The sequence below is a fragment of the Rhamphochromis sp. 'chilingali' genome (genome assembly GCF_963969265.1).
Source record: "Rhamphochromis sp. 'chilingali' genome assembly, chromosome: 4".
In the NCBI taxonomy this organism is placed as follows: Eukaryota; Metazoa; Chordata; class Actinopteri; order Cichliformes; family Cichlidae; genus Rhamphochromis; species Rhamphochromis sp. 'chilingali'.
This window is the reverse complement of record NC_137948.1, coordinates 17,004,631-17,017,731: the sequence shown is the minus strand read 5'-3', so window position 1 is coordinate 17,017,731 and position 13,101 is coordinate 17,004,631. Positions and strand designations below refer to the sequence as shown.

The window sequence follows — 13,101 nt, the reverse complement described above, 5'->3', positions numbered from 1 at the left end:
ACTCCCTGTTTCACAACGTATTAAAGATGAAACGAAAGTTTACCTGTCCTTTTATATTCGAAAACGATTTGGTGTATGTTTTCTCACCTCAGATTAATTTTGATATACACCAGGGGAACATATAGAGTGGGGAAAGCTTTTTTTTTCAGAACTTTATTTGAAATTGTAACGTGAACAGTCAGTCATCCCAGCTCAGTTTGTACAGTAAACATACAGGGCAAATAAGAGTAACAATAAGTATTACAATGAAAATAAGAAGGGTAAATAATTAATAAAAGGAAAAAAGAGGGATGTGACAGACTTCATAATAGCTTTGTACTTGAAAATTATATCTGTGACAGCTCATTTGTTGAAAATTTCTGAATGAATTTCAATCAATGATGAACCTCTTTTATTTGAAGTTAATTTAAGAGAGTTTAAGTAATATTCAATTTCAAGTAAAAAACAAATTCAATAATGGGGTTGAGTTTTAAAATTTACATTTATGTATGTGGAATTTCCCTAGTAAGATATAAAGATTGACAATGGTACATAATTTTTTTTCCTTTGGTTTCAAAATAACTGATAATGTCCTTCCCTTCAATTTTGACTTCGTATGTTGTTTTGCACAATATATAATTTTCAAGTTCTCTCCACAATGTAGTACTATATGAACGAGGGGGGAAATGAGCTGGCACAAGCCTCCTCACATTAATTGCATCATAATAATGCAATATATCAAGCTACCCTCCAATATATATATAATAAAATAATCAATAGCTGGACCATTGATGTGTATATATGTACACACATCAATGCATCAGTAATTATGATCCAATGTACATAGTACATATGTACATAGTATTGCATATAATTCTAAAAACTTTAAATATAGTTAAAGAATGCACTATTTACTACTCTACATTACTTGGGTAGGATAATTTATACATTTTACTTAATGAAAAGTCTACATACTTTCTTTTTGTTGCAAAAGGTTTATCCAACAAAAAAATATATATTAAAAATCTTGTGGAGCCCCATTTTATGAAAAGACAGGTGGAAGAGCTGAAGATGTTCAGAATTTCACTGGGAGTGATCAGGATGGACATGATGAGAAATGAATATATTAAAAGAAAAACTCAGGTTAAACTGAATATATATATATATTTTTAAATACTATCGTCACGTTTAGCGTGGAATAAACGGTAAAACAAAAAAGCATTTTCTAATTACAGTGCAAAAGGGAAAAAAAGCCAACGAGTGAGAGAGAGAGAGTTTTGAGATGCGAGAGATTTATGACGTTTAGCATGGAGTTTATAGTTTGTGTGCTATGTTGTATTGTGTAGTTAGTGTCTTGTGTAGTCATTGTTTTGTTTTGTGTGTCAGTGGGTACAAATGAAGGCCACAAAGGTAGATTTCAATGTAAACACCATCTCCAGGTGGAAAACCAGAGGAGTGATACATCTCCTGTTGTCAGGCCTGCAGAGTTTATCCCTGCGGTGTTCTCCTCTGTCTTGTGTCAGACGAACAATTTTTTTACTGGCGCAAATAATTTTATCGGGCATCTTACTGTGACAACTGATTGTTCTCTCTCTCATTTTAGTTATAGTAGTATTTTTAAATGGTTGTACAAACAAACAAAAAACGCCAGATGCATTGGCTACATTTTTAGATAAATAGTTGTATATAACTTTATAATTTTCAAAATTTGTGCATAAGTTTTCAAAATTTACAATTTATATTTGTATTTGAAGTTATGAAAATAATTTGCTAAACGTGTCTGTGGTTTTTACAGTTAACCCCCCCCCCCCAAAAAAAAAACAAAAAAAAAAACAAAACAAAAAACAAAACAACTTCTCGGATGTTATGTTTTGTGTTTGATTTCAGATCAGTTGTGTTAATATAGTATGTCAATGAAAGAATAACTGTAAATTCAGATACACGAGGTTAAGCTAAAAAGAATGATACCAAGCAACGCAAGGGAAAAAATAATTTAAAACAATTTGAAGGTGAAATACAAATGTAAATCAAAAGTACATAAAAATGTGAATTCACATGTTTTATGTCACTGAAATTTTTAATTATGTGGGCTACAGAAAATAATTAAGTGATAGACTATATTTGTATGAAACGTGTATACTTACTGCATTTGAATCATTTTACCCATATGTAACACTTGCATGTGTGTTTTTCAAAAAAGGCTTTGATTTTGCCACCCTATTTGATTTCCATGCTACCATCATGCCACCCCCAGAAAATTTCTCTAGATCCGCCCCTGGTTGAACGCTTTGGATACAAAATTAGAGCGACAAAGCTGACGTAGTTTGGACATGTGCAGAGAAGAGGTAGTGGATATACTGGACAGAGGATGTTGAATATTGAGCTGCCAGGCAGGAACAAAAGAGAAAGACCTCAGAAGAGGTTTGTGGATGTAGTGAAGGACAACTTGCAGAAGTTTGGCGTGACAGGTGAGATGGAAAAGGTGAGATTTAGCAGATGATCTACTGTGGTGGCCCCAAAAGGGAGTATCTGAAAGAAAGAAAGAAAGAAAGAAAGAAAGAAAGAAAGAAAGAAAGAAAGAAAGAAAGAAAGAAAGAAAGAAAGAAAGAAAGAAAGAAAGGAAAAAGAAGGAGTACAGCAGCACTTTTCATGTAATAAATCTATAATAGGACACAAGGGTTCACACATTAGTCTCCTTTGTGTTCTTATTTCTCCCTGTGCCACCCCATTAATAAAAAAAACTACAACAAAAAACCTAGAAACGCCCGTGATATAAAGTAATATTTTTTCTAACGTCTTCCATGGATTAGAATATGATCTTTTAAAAATTACAGTAATCGTAGCATTTATACCACGTGTGTAAATATTACAGTTATTGTAACCTGCTGGAAGAGTACAATCTGTTTGAATAATGTCGACATTATTAAAAACTAAAAAGTAAATGTTAGGTTTTTAGGTTATTTGTTTAATGTTCTTAGCGTCCACATTTTATTACTAACATAGATTTTATCCACACTTTTCTACTTTTACAGCACAATTTAACCTACAGCACCTGTATCCTTATGTTCTACTGAAAATATTCGTACAAATGTGAAGTACCTCTCAACAACAATGGGTCAATGCAATAAAACAGAAAATATAAATATTAATTCCGATCTTTGATTTGCTATTGATTTTTCATTGAATAAATAGTCAGACTGAATATATTTGGGTTCGTAGGGTTTAAATTGTGAATTCTTGAGTACATTTTGTGAATGACAGAGCTCTGGCTGCTGTGTGCTCGTCTGGTTATGATGAATGCAGATGGACTCGATTTCCCGCAAAATCGTGGAAAGCGAGAGCGCGTTGTCTGACGTCACTGAAGCGAGTAGCCAATCAAAGTTCTGCATTGGCACCGCTCATCTCCTATTGGCTGACAACTGACCAGTGCTCTGTTGTTCAGTACAAATTGAAGGGATACCGCATTGAGAACAAGTTATAGATAGAATATCAATAATCGGGTCCAATATACCCAGAACTACTGGTAGTATTTCGGACGGATGAATGCAGAACAGCTTCGAGTGTCCGGAGGTTTGTTTTGAAGTAAACTATGCTAGCATTGCTAGCTAACTAGCCAGCGTCTTGTCGCCTCCTCTTCACAGGTTTCTGCTGTTGAGTCTGCCAGGCTTGTGCTAGAGGCAGCGAGGCCAGCAAATTAATGCCATCAGCCAGGGTACGTTACTTTTTTTCATATACCCCATATTTGCCACTTTACAAATTTTGGAAGCTTTGTTAACGGCGGTTTGATTAACCGAATAAATAGTGCGGTAAAAGGCAGGCTAGCGTGTTAGCGCTGTGCTTCTAGCCGTTAGCTCGCGTGCTAATGCTAGTGTTTTGCTAAGCTAACTTGTTGTGTTTCCCGCACCTATGCCTTAATCTTTTTTCTTCTAACGTGTGGTGTTGTCTCACTCCGCAGAACTCAGGTCATATTATGAGCGGGGCCAGTTGCAAAGCTAACGGCGCCGTCTACCCTGCCTCATCAGCAATGATGAACTCTGTAAAAAAGCCCAAGATGGAGCAGATTCAGGCCGACCATGAGCTGTTCCTACAGGCCTTTGAAAGTGAGACTTCACTACTTGTTACATTATAGTACAAGTTTACGGTTTGGGTTCACGAGAGACTTTCCTGTGCTTTGCGTGATTGTTCCGCTACTCTGATCATTTTTACTGTGATTTATTGTGGGGGGGTTTTTAGTTGCCTTTTTGACTGTCTGGCATTTGGTTTAATTCCAAATGGAGTCCTAAATATTGTTTTTAACTTAACGTAATGACTACTGTAGTAAGGTAACAATTATCAGACTGAAATCAGGCTAAAACACACGCCCAATACTTTTTTCTCTTTTTTGGGGGGGGAGTCATGTCAAATTAGTCACCACATACCAGAAGAAGTGTTGGCATGTGAGAAATGCACTACATAGATGGGTTTTTCAGATCAAGTCTGTATGAGAGGGGTGTGATACTGTCTAAAACAAGACTTGTTGTATTTCTAGAACCAACTCAGATATACAGATTTCTACGCACAAGGAATTTGATTGCAGTAAGTGAATACTCTACACATTTATATCTTAATTTAACTGCTTTAAACTGCTGATGGAAAATGACTGATATCCGCCCACCCTCTTTTTTTTCTTAGCCCATATTTTTGCACAGGACACTCACCTTCATGTCTCACAGAAATGGTCGAACAAATGCCAGAAGGTATGGAGTCTGGAGAAACAGGAATCCTTTTTTTTTTTTTTTTTTTTGTCATAACGATGCACTGTCATAGTTGGTTAAAGATGATTTGTTCCTGACGATGTTTGTGAACAAACGTTCTCTGACTTCTTTCCAGGAAAACATTCAAAGTGGATGATATGTTGCAGACAGTGGTGAAGATGAAGGGGGAGCAGGATTCTCCAAGGTAACACAGCTTTACAAGTGTTGCATCTGTTTTCTGTATTTTGTATTGAACAAAGCTAATAACAGTTGTAGCACTTGATATGACCTAGTTTCACCTGTGCATTTTTTTATTTTTTATTTTAGCTTGTCCTCACATCTACAGTTAACATTCACTGGGTTCTTCCATAAGGATGGTAAGCACATGTTAATCTTCACCAAGTACCTGTGTTTTGTGTATTTCCCTATGAAAGAAATGACTCAAATGCTTAGGTGTGTCAGAAATTTCTACAATATTCAGCTGTTTGAAATTTGGTTTTGCTTTGACACATGTTAAACAACCACATTGAATAGAAATGACAAAAGTAGTCACACTTTTTTTTTTTTTTTTTGTGCCAACATACTGCTATGCAGTCTTACAGTTGCATGTAGGATAACATTAATTGATGTTAAGAGATATGTCTGTGAAGGTTCTCAGTCCAAGGTCAACCATTTGACCCTAGAACTGAAGAAGCTTCTCGGATGAGAGGTGAAACGTCTTCAAGCAACTTAAAGAAGTCCAGACGCTTTTCTTTCCAAGCTCCTTAGATGTTAAGAGATGCTTCTTATGTATATAAGAAAGAAGAAGAATATACAGTTGTTTGTGATTGACACAAACTCTTGTTTCCCTCTAGAAAAGCCATCTCAGAATTCAGAAAATGAACAAAATTCTGTGTCCTTAGAGGTGCTACTTGTCAAAGTCTGCCATAAAAAACGCAAGGTAAAGTAAAACACTGGGTCTGTCACTTTTGGCAACATGTCAATGCATCTGCCGTTGCTCACTCGTGGTTGTTTTTGTATTTCAGGATGTCAGCTGCCCGATAAAGCAAGTGCCTACAGGTAAAAAGCAGGTGCCTTTGAATCCCGACAGTAACCAAACCAAGCCCGGCTCCTACCCTTCCTTACTGGTTCCCAGCAATGAATTTGAGCCCAGCAACAGCCACATGGTGAAGTCCTACTCGCTTCTGTTCAGGGTATCACACACAGGGAGAAGGGATGCCAGTGGTCTAGTGAATGGAGAGGCCAATGAAAACATTGGTAGGAATCCCACAGTAAAACCTTTTCATGCTCTGTTTTTGACTGTGCACCATTTAGATGAATAATTTAACAGTGCAGTTTGTTGGGAGAGTAGCATAAGGGATTGAATATTCTTTCTGTGAGCATCTCATCTGAAAATGATACCAGCTGTAACTGAAATAGTTGCTGGCTAGATATTACATTCTTGGTCTCAGTTGTTGTTTGTTTGTTTGTTTTTAAACATGAAGATGTAACAGATACTCCTAATAGAAAGAAGCGAAGTTCATCCCATAGGGATGAAGGACAGACCACAGAGACCTATGTTGCACAGATGACCGTCTTTGATAAGAATAGGTAAGGATTTGTACTTTCTTTCCTTTTTAAGTTCTAAATATGTCCCTCTTCCAGTCGCTTTTGCCTGTACTCCTCAAAACATGCACTGCTTTGTCCACAGGAGACTGCAGCTGCTGGATGGGGAGTATGAGGTGTCAATGCAAGGGATGGACGACAGCCCTGTGAGCAAGAAGCGAGCCACATGGGAAACCATTCTTGATGGGAAGGTAGGCTGGCTGGATTCGGTCTCTGAAAGGAAGGTGTAATTGTGTTTGTCATATTGAACTTGAATGCTAATTTCCTTCTTGTCCACCTCACTGCTTCACTGACCATGACTGTCCCACAGAGACTGCCACCATTTGAGACATTTTCTCAGGGACCCACATTGCAGTTCACGCTGCGTTGGACAGGTGATGGCAGTGGAAAGTCCACTGCTCCTGTGGCTAAACCCCTCTCTACGCGCAACTCGGATAGCTCCAGCCCTATGGAGACCAGAACCAGCAACCACCGAACTGCCCTCATGAGTAAGTACAAAAACAATTCACGGTAGCTTGAACTTAGAAATTTAGAGCAATGAAATGACGTGGAAAAATTCTATCAGTGTGATGCTATCGGTTTTTTCAAAATCCCTGGATTACATTTTATCTTATATTACATTCAAGAGGAGGACCAGAAAATGTCCACAGATGACAAGAGAAGGCCAGATCTTCTAATTAATTAAAAGCACTGCAAAAGGGTTCAGACAAAACACCAAATAAAGAGATTTCCTGAACAGATTCTCTGACAAACCCGAGTGGGTCATGCTTTTGGATTATTCGCCCACTATGATGTTGGTGTGGGATGATCTATTTGTAACTGAATCTGGCAAAAGGCGCTGTGTAAATAGCTGTTGAGTCCCTTTCAGACATGCTTTTCATCCCATAAATGTGCAGGCACCTCTGCACGTCACCATCATGTTGGAACAATCCCGTCAATCCTTCTGTAAAAGGCACAATGTTGCTACTTAATTATTTATTTATTTTTTGGGGGAGTATTTTATATGTATCAGTATTTGGCATAATGCTTCCAAATGAGCAAAAAGCAGTTATGAGTCACTGCCTGACGTCTCATCATTAGTAACTGTGTGTGGACTGACATGTGTGCATACACACAGTTATGAGTTGGTCCTATTAATTATCTCTAAAAGCTCGGGTTGTTTTGATATGGTGAGTGCTAGCCATCTGTTTGGATGTAACATTATTTACATTGACTCCAGTGCTAACTGATATACTTTACTTACTAATGTTACCATTTTGCAGTGGTGCTCCTCAGCCAAAGTGTCCCCTAGCATTAGTCAGAGCCCCTAATGGCTCAATTTATTTAATGCTAAGATAGTGTAACCATGTCATAAATGATCTGTTTGCATTTAGGTTTGTTTTGGAACAGGGGACCAGAGGTCTCTGCTGTGAAGCTGGATTTTGGCTTATCTCAGCAACTTGAGGGTTAACCTTGGGTTTTCAGTACTACAAAGGTGGATTACTTCTTACGGGAGTAGCTCGCCATGGTAACTTATGCTGCGTATATAACCTGCTCCAGGACAGGTTATGTTCCAGATTAGAGGAACAGGTATGAAATCGCTGACTATTGAGCAATAATTATTTTATTTTTTTCTGGAACATGGCAACACCTTTCTTGGAAGATCTCTTGGACTTCTGCGCACAGAGTAGGAGTGTCTAAAGTCTTTGTTTTGCGAATGAATGTCAGTATTCAATATGGGTTCTTATATGCAACTAAATATAACTAACGATATAGTTAAAGGAACGCTTGACCTGCCTAGTGAGGGGGTGGGTTAGTATCTCTCTCATCTCTTTCACCTTAAGCACTTGTGATTGTTTCTCTGTGGCTTAACCTTTCATCTGCACATCAAGTTTTAAATCCTGTCACTTATGCTCTCCATTTCAGAAATGTAAGCACTCATCCTCCTTTATTTGCTCATTAGGTGTGCTTCTACTCTTGTGGTGGAAAGGAAACTCTTTTTGTGCTCTGTGTTGTAACAAAGGTGAAATTCTTCAGTGACCGTGTGTTTTTAATGTCATCAGGTCATTACATAAACATGTAGGTGAAGCTACAACAATGTTGCGTATTCCATGTCTGAAATGGGCTTTATCAACAGGTGTATTTGCACTTAGATTGTGTATCTTTTGTTACTGGGCGGGGAGGGGGGGAAATGCAATTTCTCCTTCTCAAAGAAGCCCTTCAGTGTGTTTACAAAAAAAGTCCACATAATTTGTTATTTGGTGACTCTCCAAGAATTAACTTCTCCATCTGTTCCTGTCAGCAGTGAAAGAGTCAGTCAGCACAGACATTCAGACGAAGAAAGAGCAGGTCCCATGTGAGCCGCGACAGAAGCTACGTATATTTTATCAGGTACACCACACAACAGTAAGGAATACATTTGAGCCTGGCACACTTATTATAAGAACCATTTGTTTAGGTTGATAAAAATGTGCAGTGTCTTTGTGGTATGTTTTTTGGAGCTGTTTTAGAATTACTGTCATGTTTTGATCCCCCCCCCCCCCCCCCTCCCCCTCCCCCTTTTTTTGTAATCATTAGTGGTGCAACGGATCAAAAAATCTCACGGTTCGGATTACAGATCAACCGTGATCCGTTGCACCACTAGTAATCATTCACCTTTTTAAAACTTAATGTAGCGGCAATTTTTAGCTTTTGGGTGCTTGCCCTTAGCGTGTCATAAGTGACAGTAACTCTGATTTTTATGACCCTGCTTTACATCTGCTGTAGGTTCACCATCTCTGGTTTATCTTGTAGTAAATCAATGGTTTGTTCTTCCTCAGTTTCTGTACAACAATAATACGCGGCAGCAGACGGAGGCGAGAGATGATCTTCACTGTCCCTGGTGTACCCTGAACTGCAGCAAACTCTACAGTCTGCTCAAACACCTCAAACTCTCCCACTCCCGCTTTATCTTCAACTATGTGGTAAGAAATAAGTGTGTGTGTGGCTGGGCAAGTCATGAGTCTTCACAAGACATCATGGGATCTCACACAGTCTTAAAGTTCAAAGATGCTGTGTGTGTGTGTGTGTGTGTGTGTGTGTGGGGGGGGGTGTAATCTGCAAGCTGTATCTTAAAACACTTGTATAAACTATACACTTGTGTTATGTGTTTTCAGTCTTGTCAGTTAAAGAGTGCAAGGAGACTGGGATTATTCTAATTGTCGTTATTCCTGATTTTTCCTCAAATATTTAATCTGTTATCTAATCACATCATTTGCTCCATATTAAATATTAACCATTGAATGATTGTTTTACCAGTTGAATGGATGATATAGTTCTTATTTGTTTCTTAATCTGCAGCCTCACCCTAAAGGAGCAAGGATAGACGTTTCCATCAACGAGTGCTATGACGGCTCATACGTTGGCAACCCTCAGGACATCCACAGCCAGCCAGGTTTTGCTTTTAGCCGCAACGGCCCAGTCAAGAGGACCGCTGTGACTCACGTACTGGTTTCCAGGTAGACACACGACCTTCAGTCAGAGTTAACAGAACTGACTCATTTTCCTCTTCGTTTGTCTGTTAATGAAGGGGTAATGAGCTGAATTAACGTTAATGACGTGATCATGCACACTAACCATGGTTTAAACAGACTTGGAGCAAAAGTCTGAGGAACTTGGCAGGAAGGCAACTCTAAACGGATTAGCTCTGATATGTTCTTATACTAATGTATCTGGTAGAAATGAGTTTGGTTGATAATAGTCTGGAAAGCCGAGATGTAATTGATGAAAGCATACACCGACAATAGCGTGAAGAGTTTTTACTTGATTCCTTTGAGGGGAGTATCTTCATATTTATCATAAACCTTTACTTTAAAAGTCACAAACCTTAACACGTAAAACTTCATACGCAAATTATGGCAAAAAATCCGGACAAGTGTATAAAAACCCCCTATAAATTTATATCCTAGTTTTAACAACTGAGCAAATGTTTATTTTGGTGAGGATGCAAGGTTACGTACATTTTATTAAAGGTTACCTCAATTCCACCTCAAACTGGGGATGCTTTGAAAATATTATTTCATATGTACGACAGTAAAATTATATATTTCTGAAATGTCAGCCTACACAGTGTTAAATACAAAATGAATTTTCTTCTTCTCTTGCTAGGCCCAAAAGGACCAAACCAAGTCTTTCAGAGTTCCTGGAGTCTGAGGACGGAGAGTTGGAGCAGCAGAGGACCTATGTCAGTGGACATAACCGCCTTTATTTCCACAGTGATAGCTGCATGCCCCTGCGGCCTCAGGAAATGGATGTAGACAGCGAGGATGAAAGGGATCCAGAGTGGCTCAGGGAGAAAACTGCCACGGTGAGAAACCAGTGCTCATAAAGTCATTTTTACCCAGTAAAAGGCTGATTGTCATCAACTTTAGTAAAGGAGAAATGATTCACCAATGAAATAAATCCAAAGAAAAGTTGTGATTGTGTCCTTGAATTTCCCAGACCCCCACAATTGGGATGAGAGGGAAACATAAAAAAAAAAAAAAAAAAAAAACAACCTGAGAAATGGCAAAACAAAGATTTCAGAGTTACCATAGCAACAGAGTGAGAAATCATTTGGGTCTGGCCGGTCACCCATAAATAACTTGGAGGTGCTCAGGGCAGAAAAACTGCTGCCAACACTGAACACCTCTTCAGCTTGTTCTTCAACTGATACACAACATGTGTCACTTCATTATTGATCTCACCGAACCCTGTAGAACAAAGTCTGTTAGTTACACTTCTGACAGGAGTGACAGAAAACCTGTGAGATTAGCCCCTGATGAGTTTTCATTACTGCTTATTCACAATTGTAATGATGTAAAACTCGACACACATTACACTGTTTTACTGTTACATTTGGCTTATATGGCAAGTTGTTCATATTGGAGTGTATCTTAAGTATCATTTATTTATTTTCTTTAATTACTATAGCAACTGGATGAGTTCACGGACGTTAATGAAGGAGAGAAGGAGGTGATGAAGCTGTGGAACCTGCACGTCATGAAGCATGGGTATGCTGAATATATCAGTTTGAAGCAGAGATTTTGCAGGATGCTTATAACGGTGTAGCTAGTTTATATTCAACTGTGTGAGGGTTTTGTTTTTTTTTTTTCTCAACTGGGTGAGGGGAAAACATATTGGACTTTATTTATTTACTTTATTTTATTTCTTAACTTTTTGCTCTGGGAAACTTTTTGCAAATAATAAATGGGATTAAACAGGATGTCGTCACAGACAATTCCAAACAAATCAGAAAAAAAAAATCCTCAAGAATATGCTCAATTTAATAAACCACCCAGCAGTTATATTGTAGTTTTTACATATTTTGGTCACAGTGTGGAGCCTCTAAAACCTGCATTCTTTCAGTAGCCAGCAGGTGGTGACACATTTAGTTGTAAAAGAGTCAGATCATAGATGTCTGTGAGAAACATGTCTCCATTATGAGTGTGTCAAAAAGCCTTGAATTTGATTGTCAGTTTCCAGTCTGTTTTTTGTTTTTAAGGCACATAAGGTTCTTTGTACATTATGTTAAAAGTGGTCCCAGAGTAAAATCAGTAATGCAGGGTATCCTCTAGGGCAGGGCAGCCTTTGGTTGACATGTAGCTACCACACACACTCATGAAATCTGGTTCCAAAGCATCAGTGCTGGAGCTGCTGAGCTCAAAGCTTCTAATGGTAGTCCGCAAATTAATGAGTGACTTCAAAGTAGCTGATGGTGTTTTTACAGCCTCTGACTGTAGAAATGCTAGACTCGTATAATTTGATTATTCCCCCCTTCAGCTTCATTGCAGACAACCAGATGAATCAGGCCATCATGCTTTTCGTGGAGGACCGCGGCGCTCACATCATCCGGCGCAACCTCTGCCGCAACTTCCTCTTGCACCTAGTCAGCATGCACGACTTCAACCTGGTAAGCACATCCACCATCGATCGTGCGATGGCCCGACTGCGGCAGATACAAGAAGAGCTGCCGGAAGTTGAGGTGGACCAGCAGGATCAGAATCCAGCAGGAGCCTGTAATGGAAATGCCATCACCCCAAGTGGGGGACAGCAGGGCAAGAGGACAAAAAGCGCTCTAACAGACTGATGTAAAGCTGGCTGGAGGGAACTATGATTGTTGTATTTTTCTGTATTTTTCTTCCCCCCTCCCCTGCTCCCTTAAATGGACTTTACCGACATTTTGGTGCTTAGATAGGTGGGAGAACTGAGCAGCAGATGAACTGACTGGACACAGATCAGTATCGCCCCAGTGCGCCCCAGGGTGGCTGTGGCTACATTGTAGCTTGCCATCACCAGTGTGTGAATGTGTGTGTGAATGGGTGGATGACAGGTTGTGTAAAGCGCTTTGGGGTCCTTAGGGACTAGAAAAGCGCTTTACCATTTACCAGTATACAAGGTAAACAAGTTTTCGGAACTTGAACTGAACCAAATATGAACAATATAAAAGTGAATTGCCCACTTCTACACAAACCAGGAATTTGTGGACTGAATGATGCAAGTTGAACCTACTTAATATGCATTTTGTAGGAGCCATTGAATTATCCTTGTGTCACTGAGAGTAAACGAATGGAGTGTCTTTTACTGTGGCACGACTGCCTTCGGTATGCTAGACAGCTACAGTTAAAACTGTACTGGTAACATTGTCACTGTTTATTTGTACACGTACACAATAACCTTGATTAAAAATGTATCCTTTTTAGATGGTTATTTTAGCACTTGGTGTTTGTATTTAGAAGGCTTACCTTGAAATTGTCATTTGGAAAGGGGGAAAAAAATGTGATCATGC

General features: G+C 38.9%; 1 protein-coding gene across 2 annotated transcripts; it reads left to right on the top strand.

Annotated features, from left to right (window-relative positions):
- Window positions 1-3,394: 3,394 nt before the first annotated feature.
- On the top strand, window positions 3,395-13,014 carry suz12b (SUZ12 polycomb repressive complex 2 subunit b). 2 transcript variants are annotated; one of them, XM_080879734.1, is made up of 17 exons: window positions 3,395-3,691; window positions 3,935-4,079; window positions 4,508-4,554; window positions 4,651-4,715; window positions 4,849-4,917; window positions 5,040-5,089; window positions 5,567-5,652; window positions 5,738-5,969; window positions 6,197-6,302; window positions 6,403-6,508; window positions 6,628-6,805; window positions 8,602-8,687; window positions 9,116-9,259; window positions 9,636-9,793; window positions 10,443-10,641; window positions 11,247-11,326; window positions 12,096-13,014. In XM_080879734.1, the coding sequence occupies exons 1-17, from the start codon at window positions 3,677-3,679 to the stop codon at window positions 12,400-12,402; spliced, it is 2,073 nt and encodes a 690-aa protein (XP_080735860.1). In that variant the 5' UTR covers window positions 3,395-3,676; the 3' UTR covers window positions 12,403-13,014. The 2 variants fall into 2 exon arrangements, with proteins under 2 accessions (XP_080735860.1, XP_080735859.1); XM_080879733.1 differs by having other exon boundaries at window positions 3,396-3,691; window positions 8,599-8,687.
- The last annotated feature ends 87 nt before the right edge of the window (window positions 13,015-13,101 follow it).